Source organism: Marmota monax, unplaced genomic scaffold (assembly GCF_021218885.2).
Source record: "Marmota monax isolate L192 unplaced genomic scaffold, Marmota_monax_Labrador192_F-V1.1 WCK01_AAM20220418_F8-fsc00003, whole genome shotgun sequence".
In the NCBI taxonomy this organism is placed as follows: domain Eukaryota; kingdom Metazoa; phylum Chordata; class Mammalia; order Rodentia; family Sciuridae; genus Marmota; species Marmota monax.
Genome location: NW_026694084.1, coordinates 30,138,884 through 30,157,144, shown reverse-complemented (window position 1 = coordinate 30,157,144; position 18,261 = coordinate 30,138,884). Strand labels below are relative to the sequence as shown.

Here is an 18,261-nt window from a genome sequence, read left to right as displayed (position 1 = left end):
AAAAAAAAAAAAGAAATCTCATTGGTTAGTTATCCATGAATTTACTGAAATCTTTTGGGAAGTTATTTAAGTAATTAAATATATGAAAGTTTTCCCAAACAATTAAATCTTAATCATCAAGACCATAAGATATGAATTCTTAGAATGTTGACATATATTTTTTAGAACAAATTATCTATACTACAGGAAGAAAAAAAAAAGTACCATTCCCTCCTATTTGTGCAAGTGTCCATGCCAAGAGAGAACTCTGTGTCATGGTTCTCCTTTATTGTCCTCAGGCTACATTTTTTAACAGTGCAAATTCGTGAGAATCCTGTTATCCAATGATTAAAATTTGATCTGACTCTTTTTCTTGGGTTTTGGGGTGTGGCTGAAGTACCACACCATGGCTTCTTCCTGAGCTGATTACTAATCTTCCCCTCTGGGTTGTCCTTCCAGAAAGCTAGCTTCCATGTTTACAGTACTGAGGAGGTGAAGTGATGCAGGAGATGGGCGAGGAGCTCTTCCCCAGCAGGACACACCGACCCTGACGGACACACCCACACCGCCCCTGATGGATGACCACTAGGGAAGCCTCCACTTCCTCTCCCACATCCACTCACCAGGCCTTTTTCTTCCGTTTGTGCTTGGACTCAATCATGCGGACAATGGCTTCCTCTTCGTAGGTGTGGCCACACACTTTATTTTTCACTGGCTTCTTCATTTCCAACTGTAATCAAGGAGACATTAGGCTTTCAGGAATGATAGTGATCAACTGCCAGTGGCTTTTTTCCCTAGTCCCAGGGTGTGTATGTTTCAACTTCCCATTCTCATGGCTTTAGATGATTATTAGGCTTTAGATAAAGAAATACAAGGAGACAGTGACACTAATGTCACTGAACCCTAGGGCCATGACTTCATTCCCAGATCCTTAAGGGCACAATTAACAGGAAACTCTTTCCAGCCCCAAATCTCTTTAGCCCTCATCACTTTTCTCTTCCCTTCTCCTCCCCAACTCCAAATGTGATATCAAATCAGAGAGCAAACAGGAAGCTTTCAGGCTCTGTGAAGTTAAGTGCTCTTTCTTTCAGGGGAGGAAGGAGGAAGCCTACCTGTGTAATGGGGCAGATGAAGTTGGTCTGACTCTGGGTCACAATCATATCTTCATCAACTCCTTCTGTTCCCTCGACCTCTCTGTCTGCTTGTAGACCATCTAGAGGAAGAAGGGGAGTCGATGAGCCTCCTTGGCCCAGTTTCATGCCAGAGAGAGAGGAAGGAAGGGAAGAGTGAAGGCCAGTAGTCTCTAGGGTCCTATCTGGAATTAGTCCAACAGTACAGGCCCTTGGATGCATGTGACTCTGCTCTAAAGAGAACCCTCCAGGGGACCTGATTCTGTCCAATTTTGATATGGAAACTGAGGCTCAGAGCAATAAAAGAGCTTTTTCAAAGTTCAGAGAATTATTTGTAAGTACACACTGCCTGGGAATCAGGAAGGTCTGACCTCAGAGTCAAAGGACCGGCTTATCTGTCCCACGTCTAGCTGAGAGAGACCCTGGGCAAGCAAAGCAGCCTGGGTTAAAGCTTGTAGTTTTGGTTCAAAGATGAGAAGAGGTAAAGCATGTGGCTCTCAACTCAAGGAAATAATCAATAAATGGCATTGACTGATGGTGCTGAGTTTCTTAAACTTTGGGGTTGTAGGTTTAAATCCTTTTGTACTTTTCAATGTTATTGAGGACCTTAAAGAACTCTTTTCATGTGCATTATATTTATTAATATCTATCACTTTAGATATTGAGACTGAAGAATTTAAAAAGTATTACTTCATTTAAGAACAATAGTGGTTGGGGATGTGGCTCAAGCGGTAGCGTGCTCGCCTGGCATGCGTGTGGCCCGGGTTCGATCCTCAGCACCACATACAAAGAAAGATGTTGTGTCCGCCGAAAACTAAAATAAATAAATAAATATTTAAAAAAAAAAAAAAAAAAAAGAACAATAGTAACAAACCCATTACTTGGTAACATAGCTACCGATAAAACAATTAAAAGTATTATACTGCAACTGTAAGATGATCTGATATGGTGCACACCTGGATGGGCTCTTGGAACCCCAGGTCCCTGGAGCACATCTGAGACGGCTGAGCAATGAGTGGCAGGGCTGACTTTGAACATGGCACTATCTGCTTCTGAAATCCTTGCTCATTACATCATACTTGTCCCTTGCTGAGGAAAAAACAGATGACAGATGACTTCTGGAGAGTAGAATGAGACTGAACATAAAGCTCTTCCTTCAGAAGAAGGGATACAGGTTGAGTGTTCCTAGTCTAAAACCCAAATGCTCCAAAATCCACGATTTTTTAAACACATGACACCACAAATGGAAAATTCTACTGTGACACTTCATTGCATGTGTAGAATTATTTAAAATATTGTATAAAATTACTTTCAGGTTATGTGTATAAGGTGTATATGGAACATAAATCCCCAAGTTATATCATTAGATATATGCAAATATTTCAAAATTGAAAAAAAAAAATCTCAAATCCAAAACACTCCTGGTCCCAAGAATTTGGAATAAGGGATGCTCAACCTATACTTGACATTTGTTGATGGTGAATTCTTTCTTCCTTCTTTCTTTCTCCATTTTCCTCTTCCTTTCCTTTTAATACTGACATAAAATAATACAGACATAAAAATGGCTTCCCTGTTAATATGTGGAAGGGAAGTTCTTGTCACTGGTTCAGATGGTTTGTAAACCTTTCAGCTCCACTGAACTGGCTTTAGGTCCCCAACTAGGAGTGTCTCTCTGGAAAGATACTACTGGGGGCAGGACAAGGACCTTGGTGCTCTTGGTACAGGTCATCCAGTGAACTGGTGACTGGAAGCCAAGGATTCTGCTTCCAACTCCCCTGCCTTTTGTAGGGGTTTCTCCTGTTAGTAAACTATTGCTATTTGAATGTCAGCTTGAATGTCCCCCAAAATGGCTTTCATTTCTTGAAGGAGAACATCCCTTAGAACTTCCCAAGCAGAGCATTTTTAACCATGGGGCATTACTGTGTGATGCCTGGGGCCTTCTACCTGGCGCCTTCTAAAAATGTCTAGGACCTTGGAACCCACGTTTGGTTTGAGCATCCTTCAACCAGAAACCTGAAGTGTGAATTTTTTGAGAATGAAAATAATGCCCCCATCTCCAAGTTTTGGATTTTGAAGCATCTGGGATTTGGGGTTTTTGGATTAGGGATGTGCTCAACAGGATAATCTACACAAATATTACAAAATCAGAAATCTAAATCTAGCTCCAGGCATTTCAGATAAGGGATACTCAATCCTTTAGTCAAAATAGAATAGCTATACAATTAAAATTAGTGTTAAAAATCTACTGAATGTAATGTTAACTTCACTAATTATTGATTTGGTTAAAAAAATTCATTTGGAAGCAGTGTGTAGACTGGATTCAATTTTTAACTTAATAAAAATTTCCAACTATGCTGAGATAATTGCTGAAAAACTAATAATTATATATTAAATTGTTTTTTTTTTCTTTTTATGGTAATGGGGACTGAATCCAGGGTTACTCTACCACTGAGCCTTATCTACAGTCTTTTTTAATTTTTAAGACAGGGTCTTGTTAAGTTGCCCAGGCTGGCCTTGAATTTGCCTTAACATCCTAAGTAGATAGGATTATAGGTATGTGCCTCGGTGCCTGGTTAAATCTCAGTTATTTGTAGCCAATCCATTTTAAACAAAACCTGTAAAAATATTTTCAAAAAGTTGTCAGACAAAAATTATATATTTCAAACAGAAGGTGCCATATTCTAGCATATTTGCTGCCATGTGAGGTAGAGTCTCTGAAAATATTGCTCACTCCCATGCAGGGTCTCATGCTTCCCCAGACCCATCCACAGTGCAAGAAAAACAGTTTGAAAGAGTCTTTTTATCAACCCAATGGCTCAGGGAAGTTGGACAGGTAAGGAGAAAATAGGCTAGGAGCTATTCTGTCTCTTGGATTCACTTTTCAAAGCCTTCTCCTATGAGTTGCTACCTCCCATTTCTGATTTTATGCTTGATAGTCAAAATAAAAGTAGCTCTTTGTCAATTTCTTACAGGGTTTATTGTGAACTGATGGCAGATTTCTGACTATAAATGGTACACTGTGGAATTCACCGGAAAATCTGTTAGATGTATAATAGAGTGCAGCTGATGTGAAAGACAGAGGGTTTGTTGGTTATTTTCTATTTTTAAATTTCAAAAGGTAGAGGAAGCGAGAAAGCCGAACTCAAATGTAATGCCAACCACCAGGGAAGGCTAGTGGGGAACTTCAAAACTGTAGGTGGCTTCCAGCATCAGAGACCATGAAAGAAAAAGGTAACGGAAGTGAGACGGGGCAGACTGCCAACAGTGAGTAATGGCCACAGACTGAGAGCCTAAAAAGAGAAGGATTTTCAATAGCTAAACTTCTGGAAAGGACAGCACTTCCTCACCCCTAGTCTGTATTTATAGAAAGTGATATTAATGTTAGGATTCTATAATGTGCAAACAAAAGGTCACATCTCACAATAGGTATCACTGACAAAACTCTGTGATAAGCATGGTAAAAGGAAGACAGGAGAGAAAAACAGAAACCATCTACTACAACCACAGAAGTTTTAAAACCTAGGTTATCTATCCTAGGTATCTCATTTAATTTAGGAAATTCAGATCCAAAGAAACTGCAGGTCTTGTCTGAAGTCATGCAAGGTATTTAGTAAGTCAGCGTGCTGTTCAATGTTCCTGGACTGGTCCATTTGAAAACTAAAATCAGTGCACTGGTTCTGGGAGTAGCTCCTGCACCAGATTATTATTTCATTAATAAAAATAATAACTCAAGTTTACTGAAGATCACAGAGCAGCTACTGTTCTAAGCTCTGCATACAGACTATTTAATTTCATTTTCACAACATACCCATAAATAATGACTCTTCTGTTATTCCTATTGTGTTGACAAAGAAACTTAAGCCTCATGATATTTTTAAGGCAAATGTAGAAAATAATAAAGAAATAATTGGATTAAATTAGTTCAATGTTTATTAACAAGATCATAAAAATTTTTATTGTAAATAATAGTCATATTATTTTCTACAGTTGGCCCTCCATATCCCAGGGTTCTGCATCCAGGGATTTAACCAACTAAAGATCCAAAATATTCAGAAAAAACTGTGTCTGTACTGAACAAGTACAGATGTTTTCCTTGTTATTGTTCCTTAACATAAGTATTTACATAATATCTACATTATATTAGGTATTATAAATAATCTGGAGATGATTTAAAAATCTATGGGAGGTAGGCTATATGCAAATAATATACCATTTTATACAAGAACTGCTGATTTTGGTACCCACGGGGGTCCTGGAACCAATTCCCCATGGATACTGACTGACAACCATGTACATATATATATATATATACATATGAACAAGATACACTATTAGGGAGAGCAACTAAGAACAGAGTAGGGATGAAGAGCATGAGAAGAAGATTAACATTAAACAGGGATGAGAGGTGGGAGGGAAAGGGAGAGAGAAGGGAAATTGCATGGAAATGGAAGGAGTCCCTCAGGGTTATACAAAAGTACATACAAGAGGAAGTGAGGGGAAAGGGAAAAATAATACAAAGGGGAGAAATGAATGACAGTAGAGTGGGTAGAGAGAGAAGAGGGGAGGGGAGGGGAGGGGGGATAGTAGAGGATAGGAAAGGCAGCAGAACACAACAGACACTAGTATGGCAATATGTAAATCAATGGATGTGTAACTGATGTGATTCTGCAATCTGTATATGGGGTAAAAATGGGAGTTTATAACCCACTTGAATCAAAGTGTGAAATATGATATGTCAAGAACTATGTAATGTTTTGAACAACCAACAATAAAAAATTAAAAAAAAAAAAAGATACACTATTAGAAGCGTATGCCAGCTGTCAACTCCTGAAAGACAGGTGACAGGCCCACAACTTAAAGCCAGATGCTTGGGCCCAGGGTCCAAGTGCCACTCTGAGGAGGAGTCTGGACAAAACAAACATTTATAGTACTCCTGGGAGGGCAGCAGGGTAGGGGTTAGGTAACTTAAACATGACTTTTTCTTGATGTCATAAAATGAACACTAGAAGGAAGATGTCACGGAAATGCTTGAAGTAGTATCTTTTTCCCAAAAGTCAACAACATGGCCCGGTGCAGCATAGGTGGCGGTGGCAGTGAGGGCACTTACTGGACCCCAAGACGTGGATTAGTGGTCAGTCGGTTATGCTGCTAGTGACTTAGCTGCTGAAAGCCAAAGCTTTCATTCCCTTTCTTTACTCACATCTAACCCTTGGCTAGTTCTTCCAACTCCAGTTCTAAACCATATTTCCACCCTGGCTCCTTCTCCCATCTTCTCTTCCCTGCATTTTTCAAAGTACTACTGCCCCCTGCCCAGATGTCTGCAGTAGCCTCCTGACTGTTCCAACACAGGCCACAACCCTGCAGCGGGCCCTGGGTGATCTTGCCCTTGCCACGCTCTTTGACCAGTCCCCTTCACTTGCCGTGTTCAAGTCACTCTGGCTTCTGTTTCTGGAACAGGTCAAGCCTCTTCCTGTGTTTGGCTCTTTACACTAATCTGCCCGGAATGTTCATTTTCCTGCTCTTGCTCTTCCTACTCCTTCTTTTTTTTCTCTTTAAAATGTCAGTTTAAATGTCACCTCTTTGGAGAGGCCTTGTCTGATGTCCCAGGCTAAAGAAGCACCCAGACTTTCCCTACCGCTCTGTGGTGGCTCTCTGCAGAGCACTATTGCAAGTGCTGCTTTCTTGTTTGCCTGCCTTCCTCCCCCCTGCTCTGCTCCCTTGTCTCTTCCAGGAAACCAGTGCCTTCGAGGTCTTGCTCACTCATGTTTCCTAGAGTCTAAAATAGTTCCTGGCAGACAGTACTAGGTGTTCAATAAACATTTGATTAGTAAAGAACTTCATCCAACAAGGCAGGAGAGGGCTTATTTTTCACAAGGTTCTACCCAGCATATTTAACAGACGTGGCAACACAAACACACATACACACTCTCACACAATGATTTTATAAGTTATAGTCAAATAACAGAGCATTTCACTGTAGTTTGGGGTGCAACCTTGGACCCTGAATTACATGTCCAAGGCAGGAAGTAAATATAAGTTTTACAATTACAGTAGGTTGTGTGGTAATTACAAAGGAGAATCCAGACATGGTCTTGTGGTCAGAAAATACATTTGGTTCTGGCCACACACAGCCCTAGCATTAGTCACTTGTCTGTCTTCAGGCATCCCAAGTTTGGCTACTAGTTAGAAGGTTTTATGCCAGCTGGGAATAAAAATTGATTGCTCTGTGCTTTTTCAATTAAGCTTGAATATTTTTCTAAAAGCACTTTTCTTTTGAAAAGCACTAGCATATGAAGAAAGTACTATACAAACATTTGTTGCCTACTTAAAATGCTTATTAGACTGCCCAGATTATTTTACTTGCACTATTTTGGAACAGCATATCCGGAAAGAATGAGTTGGTACACGGAAGGTTTGAGGCCACCCGAATGTGCATAGTACATTGATTCCAATAAGTTTTTAGTTCTAGTGAGTAAGTATGTGTCTGAGCCAACTCCTGGCTCATTTCTCTTATCCAGCAGCTTATAGCAAGGCTACCAGCGCCCCCACCATGGGCTCCTCTTAGAGCCCAAGTGGAAGGATGGCAATGGGTTCATCCTCTTTGGTTGGAATGAAGATTGTGTGTGTGTGTGTGTGTGTGTGTGTGCGTGTTGCACTGAAGGCCACACTGTGGTACTCCTGGGTGTCTAGCTCTCAATCTTCATTTCTTCCCAGGAAATGAGAAGATTGGTGGCCTCTTCTGAGTGCCAGTTGCTTGCTTGGGTCAAGTTATCACTTCCCTTCTGGAGGGAACTGAATACTAGTTCCCAATACTTCCTGGCACCAACTAAGACTGCTGTGTGAGAACAGCTTTTGCAGAATTAAGATGCAGATCACATTCAGAAAGGGCTTGCACCATCAGAGATTTCCTAAATGATTACAACCCTCACATGCTGGCAAAATCCAACCAACCAACATTGAACAAAAGTGTTTACAGTAGCAGGCCAGGATGTAGTTCAGTGGGAAAGCACTTGCCTGATATGTGTGTATTGGGGGTTTGGTTCTGTCCCCAGCTCCCCAACCCCCCGACACACACAAATTCAGTTATCAGAGGCTCAGTTCGTGCAATGAATCAGAAAAGTGGCCAGAACATAAAAATCCAATGAAGGTTATTTACTGCATACATATATTCGCTTAATTAATGTTACAGACTTCTATAATTATAAATTGTTGCTGCTGTTAAATTTTTACCTCTTCTATATGCTAGGCATTGTATTTGTTATTGGCAAACAAACAAAGCTAAGGGAGCTAAGTCCTATAGGACAGGACACAGAACATATTCCAAGCAAAGTGGTCTTGTGAGGGCTGCGCATACATATGACATGGTGGAAAGAAGGTCCCAATAAAACCGTCAGTCCTCTGGAAAGCTGCTGTCTTACCTAGGTGCAGAAGGAGAACCCTTTGACCTGGATTTTCTGATACAACTCTGCTCCCTTCTTCAATGTGAGCCCTTCCTTCAGCCCCAGCTCAGGTCAACACTCTGATCAATGTTCTCCTCCTCCTCCTATTCCCTCAGCAACTTTACTCTCACCTTGGATGCTACGTACTTGGAAAAGGTACTTTTGTCCAACCCAACCCAACCCACTTCCCCCAGCCCATCTCCTTCCTAGACCATGCTCTTTTAGCTCAAACTTCCCCATTACTTAATTGTCTCACTGAATGAAACTTCCTTTTCAGATGCACTGAAGTCTCCTTGCAGATAAGCCTCATGTGTTCCTTCACTGAGCACTTGCTCTGTGCCAAGCATTGCACCAAATGCCAGAGGACTAAGATTGAGCCCGGCCAGAGAGACAAACACATCCTGTGCAAGGAGTGACACAGAACTTAAGTGTTTTGTGCAATGTGTAAACGTATCCCTGGGGGTGAGGCAATGAGTGCAGGAGGACGATGACGAGCCAGGCTCTCCCAGGAGGTGTGATGAGAAGAGGCAAGGATGTCTCTGCAGTGAGAATTACGGTACTTAAGATCACAGAATTGGAAACAGCCTGCTTGGACTCATCCTTCAACTTTATGAACTAGGTGCTCTTAGGCAAGGTATCCCACCTTTCTTTGCCTCAATCTTCTCAGCTGTAAAATGGAGGCAATAATGGGGCTCCGTGTTGCTGTATGAGAATTAAACAAGTAAATATATGAAAAGTTCTTAGAATGATGGTTGGCAAATAGCCACCAACCTCAGTGCAATCATTATGATGACTAACACTATCACTTGAATTCCCACAGGGCTAACATACAGTGGACACCTGCAATATAGTAAATAAAAGTGAAGTGCTAAAGAATCAGCCGAAGAGAAACCAATGGGCTGACCTGGGCTGCGACTCTTCATGGGATGAGCCCTCCATGCCCCAGGTGACAGGAAGGCCTAAATTAGCCCAGGCATGGCCACCTGACATGGCACTAGCAGCATCTTCATTGTGCTGTTTTTTCTTCCCTAGCGTTTTCAAAACATTCTTCTGAAGATCTTGGAAGGAAACTGAAGTAAACTGTAGAGTTTCAGATTATTTCCTGGAAACGAGCTGACCTTTCAATAAGATGTGCCCTAATAAACGATCCTGCCCTTGTTAGCCAATCCACTATGGTTTTAGACATATCCTTTGTCCTCAGCCGATATCACGTATTAATTTGTCTCCACCTTTCAAAATATGAGTTTTTTAAAAATAACCAAAACCTAGTGCATTCAGTGAGACTTCAACTCATTCAGCTGAATTCTGGTCATACAATTTCCATTTCAAGCCAACGAATACTTAAAATATCCTCAAACTCAGTACTGAAAAGAGAAGGTTTAATAGCTATTTCTAGGAGGTCACTAAGTAAAAGCAGGACATTTATACACACATCCTATTTCTTTTTTTTTTTATATTAACCTTTAATTTATTATTACTACTACTACTACTACTATTTTATTTTTTTAATGTGGTGCTGAGGATCAAATCCAGTTCCTCAAGTGCTAGGCAACCACTCTATCACTGAGCTACAGCCCCAGCCCAACATCCTATTTCTTGTTTTGGGCAATTAACTAGAAAAAACACATCCCAGGAAAAGTTTGATTAGCCATTAAGAAGACGGGCTACAACTTCAATTATGTAGATTTACAGTAAAGTTAGAAATAAGCCAAGATTGAAGGTAAGACATCTCCTTTGGGCTCATCTTCTTATCTTTTCTTATTTATTTATTTATGGTGCTAGGGATTGAATGTAGGGCCTTGTGCATGCAAGGCAAACACTCTACCAAGAAGCCATATCCCCAGCCCATCTTTTCTTATTTTAGAGGGCTGGAAATACTGCCTGTCCAGGTTCCCAGGACCATATATGCAACTCCTCCTATCCCCTGTCTGCTCTGTCTCTAAACTACCTTGACTCTGTGTCCTCCTCTTCAGCCTCAAGGCTGCTATCCTAACTTGAGCCCCCAGAATTTCCTACTTGGATTATTGTATAAAGTTCTTTATTTGGCTCTGTCTCCCCAATCTATTTCTTTCAACTCCAGCTAGTCATCTTTCTAAAACCATGTTCTCTGGTATGACAATATGAATCTTCATTAGTGGCCCAGGGAATCCCCATTTCCTATGGCTATCCATCTCAATCCCATGCCCTCTACCTATCCCAAACTCATTACACTTCACCCATGTTGGCCACGCTATTCTGTACCTCTTCTCCTTCCCCTAGTGACCCCTGGCCACCCTGCAAGACTCAGTTCAAGTATTCCCTCTATGAAGCACCAAAGTAGAGAGAGGTGTCTCTTCCTTCAGCCTCCAGAGGACCTTCTGTACATGCTATAATCATCACTTTGCTTCTCTACCTTCCCCAGATTGTGGGTTCCTTAAGGGAGGTAACTCTGCTCATTCATCTTCATGTTCTCCAAGAAGAAGGCCTAGTGCAGGAACTCAATTAATGTCCAGAGAATGGCTGTTGAAACCAGAGGATGCAGTGGACACTGCTATCTACAGACTGATTACAATGAGATGTGGACGATGAACAAGACTGTTTCAAAGGCAAATACTTTAGAAGGAGACGGCCTAGTTCTTGATCTAATAACTAATTTTCCAGACAAGGAGCCATATGATGCTCTACAGGCCATGCCACAGTAATTCTCTATTCTTCTTCTGGACAAAAGGAAATTGCCCAAAAACAGGGTGACAGAGGTAATATTCAAGAAATAAACAACTCCACATTATGTCTTTAGATAATATCCGATTCTACTCCCTTGCTGCAAAACCATCTATACTTACAGGAATGTATAATGATTGATTTTCAAAAATGTATAAATTGTTTTAACTTTGTTGATTTTACTAACGTATGGCAGAATATAATTGTAGTGGTATTCAATTATGGCAGTTTTTATAATAAACACTGGATACTAATCATTGGAGAAAACTAGATATCTGACAGACCTTCCTTCAGTCTCCAGAAGACCTCTGTATATCTTATAATCATCATTTTGCTTCTCTACCTTCCCCAGATTGTGGGTTTGAATTTGAGAGAAGAACAGTATCATCACTTGCAAAATTTGTTATTAGAAACAGTCTTTAACATGGGGAAATAATTAAAACATGAAGTGAAAAGATGAGATTAAAACTATATGTGTAATATGATTAATCTTAAACATGGTTTACAGGAAAAAAACTAACAAAAAATTAGACAAAATGTTGCAGTATATTATGTCCAAGTGACATGAGAACTGGCAGGAGAGGAATCAGGGACAATTTCTGAAAGTTTTGGAGTTTTGAATGGATGGATATTTTTATTCCATTTGTCAAACTGAAACAAATGATGAAATCAAGTCCAGAGATGATAATGTTTAAAAAAGGAACTTTAAGATTTATAATTGCTCAACTTTAAAACTGCAACATTTTACTTTTGTGTAAGACAGGAACAATGGCACTATTTCAATTCCTGATACTCTCTAGATGTATTATCCTAAATTATTATCCTAATTTCAAATTTCTCTGATTTCCTAAAGGGTAATACGTATTTTAATTTATATAATTATCTTCTGTCTCTTCTAATTTTGGAGCTCTAGACAGAGCAATGTATAGAAAGTGAGACAAATAACAGAATAAAGCTAGCCCTACTATCACCAGTTGTTCAGTAAATCTTAAAATAAATGACGAATTTTAATCCTCAAAGGATAAAAGGTAAAGAGCCATTGAAGGTGTTTATTTTGGGAAAAAGTGCAGTGAAGGAGGAAGTCACAAAGCTGGTGGAAGAAGTGGTCACATTTGTCGCATCCACTGCTGTCCCGAGACTGTCATGATACTGGTTGCAGTGGCACACGCCTGTAATCCCAGCTATTTTAGAAGCTGAGGCAGGAGGATTGCAAGTTTGAGGCCAACTTGAGCAACTTAGTGAGACCCTCTCTCCATAACATAACATAACATAACATAAAATGGGCCGGGATGTAGCTCAGTGGAAGAGCACCCGAAGTTCAATCTCTAGTACCAAAACAAACAAACAAACAAACAAAAAAACAAAACAAAAACCAGACAGACTCTCATGACTCCTAAACTCCAGGTTTAATCAGGTATGTTAAATATGTTACTCTGTAGCGTTTACTTAGCATACTAATTACAAAATGTCATGGATTTTTAGTATTAATTAAACATGCTTATTTTTCCTTTTTAGACTAATTTTTTGATAAACTAGTTTAAGTTTATTTTTATGGTGGCACTTTTTTTTTTTTTTATTTTTTAAAAAACCAGGAGGACAATTCCCAAAGTATATTCAATATGGAAGAAATTAAAAAAGGTCAAAGCTTGAGGGTCCAAATCTAGTGAGGCTTAACAATCCTGTCAACACAATGTCAGTGAAGCCACCCAAAATGTAGCTCAGCTCCACAGCGTGGCCAAGTGCTCAGAGCCAATCAGGGCAGGGCTTCCCAAACTAATGGATCCACAGATGCTTGGGGCTGCACAGACATCTGTTTCTAGTTCAGAGTTGTCTGAAGTTAGCCTAACAGAAAACATACCCCAAAGAGAAAAAATCCTGCTGACTGGAAGGCAGAAATAAATGACAGACAAAGAGGGAGGGAGGAGCTAAAGAATGAGAGCCCAAGAACAGGCCCCTCAATGCAATGCCCTGGAATCAGCATCTTCTCTCAGCCTCCCTGGCTCCCTCTCTCACTGAAAACCTCCCTATCCCCATGAAAAGGAAGACACATGACTTTAAAATCAGGATCAGCTTAGGACACAGCGCCTGTGAATGTGTACAATAGATCTGAGTCACTTGTTCATTTTGTAAACATGAAGAAATCACACTCCTGAAACTTCCTCCTTCGTGACACATTCACAGCTTTACAATATGCTTAGCATGGAACATTTATTCTTTTCCTTACCCACACCCAAAGATGTCAAGAGGAACAGATTTTCTTGCTCATTGAAAGCTCATACATTCTAGGCATGTGATAGCTATGGGTGGCAAGGACAGGGAGCTGAAGCAGAATTTGCAGGGCCTGTGCCCTCTATGAGAAGAGGCTGTGCCAAATGGAAATCAGGGAGCCTCTACCAAGGCCTCTGTCTTCCTCTGGGAAAACTTGCCACTCAGGAGTCCTCAGGGGTCCTCCTCCTCTCTACACTGAGGCACTTACTAATCCTTTGAAATGATCTGTTTATGCTGCTGTTTCCCCACCTATTAGTAAGCTTCTCAAGGCTCTGTTCCATCTTTAGATAACCTCTGTGTGGCACGTGAAAGGGACTCAGTGTCAGCATATGGCCTCCAATCTTAAGGGAACCCTGGTGGCTTCAAGCTGGTTCTGTTCACTCTCTAGCTCTTCTGTATAACACAGGGCCCCACAATTCCTACAGGCATGAACTTCAGAAGGGTGGGTTGACTGCAGGCCTAGGAACCACTTGGCTCTACCATAAACTTAAGGGATAGGTGTCAACATTTCTGTAGGCTATCACTTTTTCTTCTCTACCGCATTGCATACTGTGGTGGTCAAATAAAATGTTTTATTTTTATTGGAGGAAAAAGACTAATAAATGGATGAAGACAGTATTTAACAATGTCAGAACACTGGAAACAATTCCCGAGAGGACCCAGCAGGAGACCAGCTGATCTTGCTTGTCATTTTCAAAGCCTCAGGGGGTCTGAGTCCTAGCTCTCAGCGCCAATGTGCCCACCGTCCCCAGCCTTAGAACAGCAAATAAGTTAAAGAACCTACAGTTAAGTGGGGACAAAACAAATGAAACAAGGAGAAAAGCCCAAATAAGTACCTTCCTGAGCACATTAAGAGTGTAATGTTGGGTACAAGCCTCATTCACGGCTTCAGGTGTGGCACTAACCTGGATCTCGCAGTTAGCAGGGGCTGGCACCAAAACCTCAAGCATGGCAGGAAGTCAGCTACATCACAGCCCTCCAACTCCTCTGATAACAATTCTCTTCCCTAGGTAAAGATTCTCTTAAGACAAAAGAAAAAACTATGGAGAAGGAGTTGGTTGAGATGGTCGGAGAAGCCTCTCTCTCATGCTGACATCCTCAAGTATAAGCCTAGAGAGGGAAAAGGTGAGCAAGGCTTCCGAAGCGAATAGGAGGCACACTAAAGATAAATGAAGGAAGGGCATGGTGGCGTATGCCTGTCATCCTAACCACCTGGGAGGCTGAGGCAGGAGGATGGCAGCTTTAAGGCCAGCCTGGGTAACTCAGTGAGACCCTGTTATAAAATAAAGAATAAAAAGGGTTTGGGATGCCCTTCGGTGGTAGACTGCCCCGAGGTTCAATCTCTAGTGCCTAAATAAATGAATGAATGGTGAACACCAAGGGGGCAGAGGAAAGATGAGGGGATATAATCAGAATGTAATTACAAGGTCAAAATTAGGAGCAATGGAATGAATTTAAGAAAAGGAAAATTTTAATTGTCAGGAAGGGAGAGATGAGTTTCTCACGCTCCACACACAGACTGAGGGCCATTCATCCGAACAAAGTTGGTTCAAAATGAGCTGGCAATTATTTAAAGAGAATTTATTTTTGTTACCAAAAGTAGACTAGGTTACTTGATGACACATAGAGGCCCCTTGTATCTAATTTTATCATCCTATTCTTATTCTAAATTAAATAGTAAAAAAGCTAATGATAAAAAAGTCTATGACTATTTCATTCCAAAAATATGATTCAACTTCTAAGGAGATCAAAATGGCAAAGCAAGTACAAATAAAAAGAATAAAATACAGTCAAACATGCTTCCATTTACATCAGATTTATAAACAAAGAGAGGAATACCAAAAAAGGGATTTGTTTCTCTTATTTTTTAGAATGAATACACTTTACTTTTCAGAATTAATAATATAAAGACGGCAATGAAACTTATTAAGCATTATCAGGAAATGGCAAAGAGCACTAGTTTTCAAATTCCAGTCTAGTTTGAAGCTTATTTGTCTGGATAATGAAAACTTGTGGACCTAAATGTGGTCAACCTTCATGTCGTATTAAAAGATGTTGAAGGCTTTTGTTTCCTAGGATCAGGAGTAAAATGTAAAGAAAATGTACTTTCTCTTCCTCACTTAGGAGCCCAAGGTCTGACCCATGCAGCTTTCCTTGGTGGATGCCTACTGGCCACCTCCATCATCCAGACAGGATGGTGCTGAAGCAGATATGCTAACTCATGTCCTAGCACAGTGTGGCAAACACTGAGGGTAAGCTCAAGGGATCACGGGAAGCCAGTCCAGGCCACAAGCAAGACCTTAAAAAAAAAAAAAAAAAAAAAAGGTGGCAGGAGGGACATTGGCACTGAGAGCAATCCTGGAGAAAACAGAGGTAGATGAGCACAGGCAAAAATGTGAAAATGGCTGCCATTCCCACATGCTCCGAGGAAGACTCAAGAGCTGCTGCTCCAATAATACGCTCCAGGGCCCCATGACATTCCCCGATAGTCCCTGAGCAATGGAAGCATGTGAAAGAAAGTTTTAGGCTATTACTTGATAGTTTTCAAGGACAATGAAATGACAACAGGTAAGCTGCACAGGAGCCTGCCTGCTCATCCCCTCTTCCTTCCTCCACCCTGATAGGTCTGCATCCACCAAGGTAAATAAGAGAGAGCGCTCAATCAAAAGGACTCACTGCTCAGTGCTGGAACAGCAAGTGCCACGACACATGGCATCCTTTTTATGGGCACAGACACCCAAGGAGAAAGGCCATTCCGGCAGCACAGGGAGCTAAGGAGCCAGGTGCATTGAGAGCACGGGACACAAGACCGACCCGATGACACCAGACCCTGGTGACAGTGACTCTTCCATAGTGGCCAGGCATCAGAGTGCCTTCTGAAATGTCTCCTCTTTGCATCTGAATTATAAACATAGAAGATTTTTGACAAGATTCCCCTGGACTAGTCATATCTTGTGATGAATACTCTGTGCTCTCCCCAGCCTGACTGCTCATCCTTGACCTTCATGTCAATTGTAAATCTAGTGCTAGAGCTATAATTAGGTTTTCAGGGAATCCTTTAAAAACCTTTGTTCTGAATTCAGATGCTAAGATGACTGAAGCAACAGGATGGGTTGAGTCAATGCTTATCAAAACCCTTTTCCATAAACCCTTATTTTCATCATACTTAGTGTATTTATTGCTCCTGTAATAAATTTCATTTAAAATCCCAGTACTGACAACAGGCACAACATTTTGAAAGGATAGACAGCCTGCAGGCAGATTCCAAAGTAGAGTAGAGTTTACTCCGTTCAGGGTTTTATAAGGCAGGCTTTCATCTTGTACAATATTAACTATATAATTGCTAACCTGATTTTTCTTTTCCGTATTGCTTCTAAAGTTCTGACAAAATGTTCACTGCCACTGCTAATGTAATTCCGAAGTGGATCATCATTGGTATTTTACTCTGCTTGAAATTTGGAAGCAACAGATGTTTGCACACTGCTGTTTGAACAAACATAATTCGTAAGTGCAAAAGGTACACAGTTTTTCAAAAAAAAAAAGTGAGAAGAAAATTCTAGCTAAGGGGATTTTGAGAAATCTTGCTGGAAGAAACTTTTGTGTTCTGTTGATCTGACCAAATGGGAAAAAATCTCAAGAGCTTTTATATAAAAGGAAGTCCCCAAACCCCAACATCTAGGGTAAAAAAACACTCCGTTTTCACATCAGCTGATGGCCAACCAGAAGAAAATTGCGCTTTGGAAGAAAGCACCAGAATGACTGAAAGTTCCCAGCTCTCCAACAATCAGTTCTGTGCCCGGTGGTCATGCTGCATATGCCATCTCCCTTGACTCTGTTCTTTCTCCAATCTGAAAATTAAGGGTTCAGAGAAGGGAGGTGGGTGGGCTGTGTAGTCTCAAAAATGCATGTCAGCCTAAATCCTTAATCCTTAACAATTATCAGACTATCTTAAAAACATTTTTATGAATATTTGGTCAACTCAAACACCTCTGTACTCTGAGTCAAGGCAAACTTGTTGGTTTCAAGAGTCAATGTATTTGTAAGGCAAACTTGCACAACATCTTAATTTATGTTACAGAAATAAATGGCCACTAGTAACCTGGCAAATAAAATTTGGATTTCAAGTGATGAAAACATGTTTTACTATGACCAATATTAAGTAAATTGAGCAACAGAAGTGGTTACCCAAGTATAGCAGGTAGGTGCAATGTGGTTATTACTACCATTTTGAAAATTGTATTCAGGAAACCTTATAATCACTGCATTATTTACAAGAGTCAGTGGACTACAAAAAAGAATTATGTTCAGACCTGTCACATTACTTACAGGGGGAGTAGGGCGGCAAGTCAGCAACAAGAACAGAAATTAAGTCAGTGGCTGGAATGTGTTTTCCCAGGGAGAGGAAACAGACTTCTTACTGTGCCATGGACGCTCACCTATGTTTAAAGCCACACATTTGCCTATTCTTCTTATCATACCTCACAATTGCAAAATCCTCATATAGGTGTTAATTATTTTTTCAAAGGTTTCTACCAGTTAGTTGCAATTCATATAAGCCTGTAATTTCACCCAAAGTAGCCCATGTCACTGAAAAGGGCAAGAAGGTCGGACACAGGGATATTATATGGGGCTATTACCAAACACAAATGGCCAAATCACAATGCTAGTTGGGGGAAGAGGATTCCCACAGTTCCCATATGACTAACAGTTAATCTTCTACGTACCAGGCAGTGAAATGCCACACA

General features: G+C 40.6%; 1 protein-coding gene across 4 annotated transcripts in view; it reads right to left on the bottom strand.

The window, feature by feature from the left end:
• Nsmce2 (NSE2 (MMS21) homolog, SMC5-SMC6 complex SUMO ligase) overlaps positions 1-18,261 on the bottom strand; it is a 230,232-nt gene that overhangs the window by 8,053 nt on the left and 203,918 nt on the right. For 3 of the 4 annotated variants that reach the window (XM_046464623.2, XM_046464624.2, XM_046464625.2), the window contains 2 exons: positions 1,092-1,192; positions 603-709 (listed from right to left, as the gene is read on the bottom strand). In XM_046464623.2, coding sequence (XP_046320579.1) covers positions 603-709; positions 1,092-1,192 — 208 coding nt within the window. Of the gene's footprint in view, positions 1-602; positions 710-1,091; positions 1,193-2,065; positions 2,199-18,261 lie in introns of those variants that run through there. The other variant, XR_006856199.2, reaches the window with a different exon arrangement.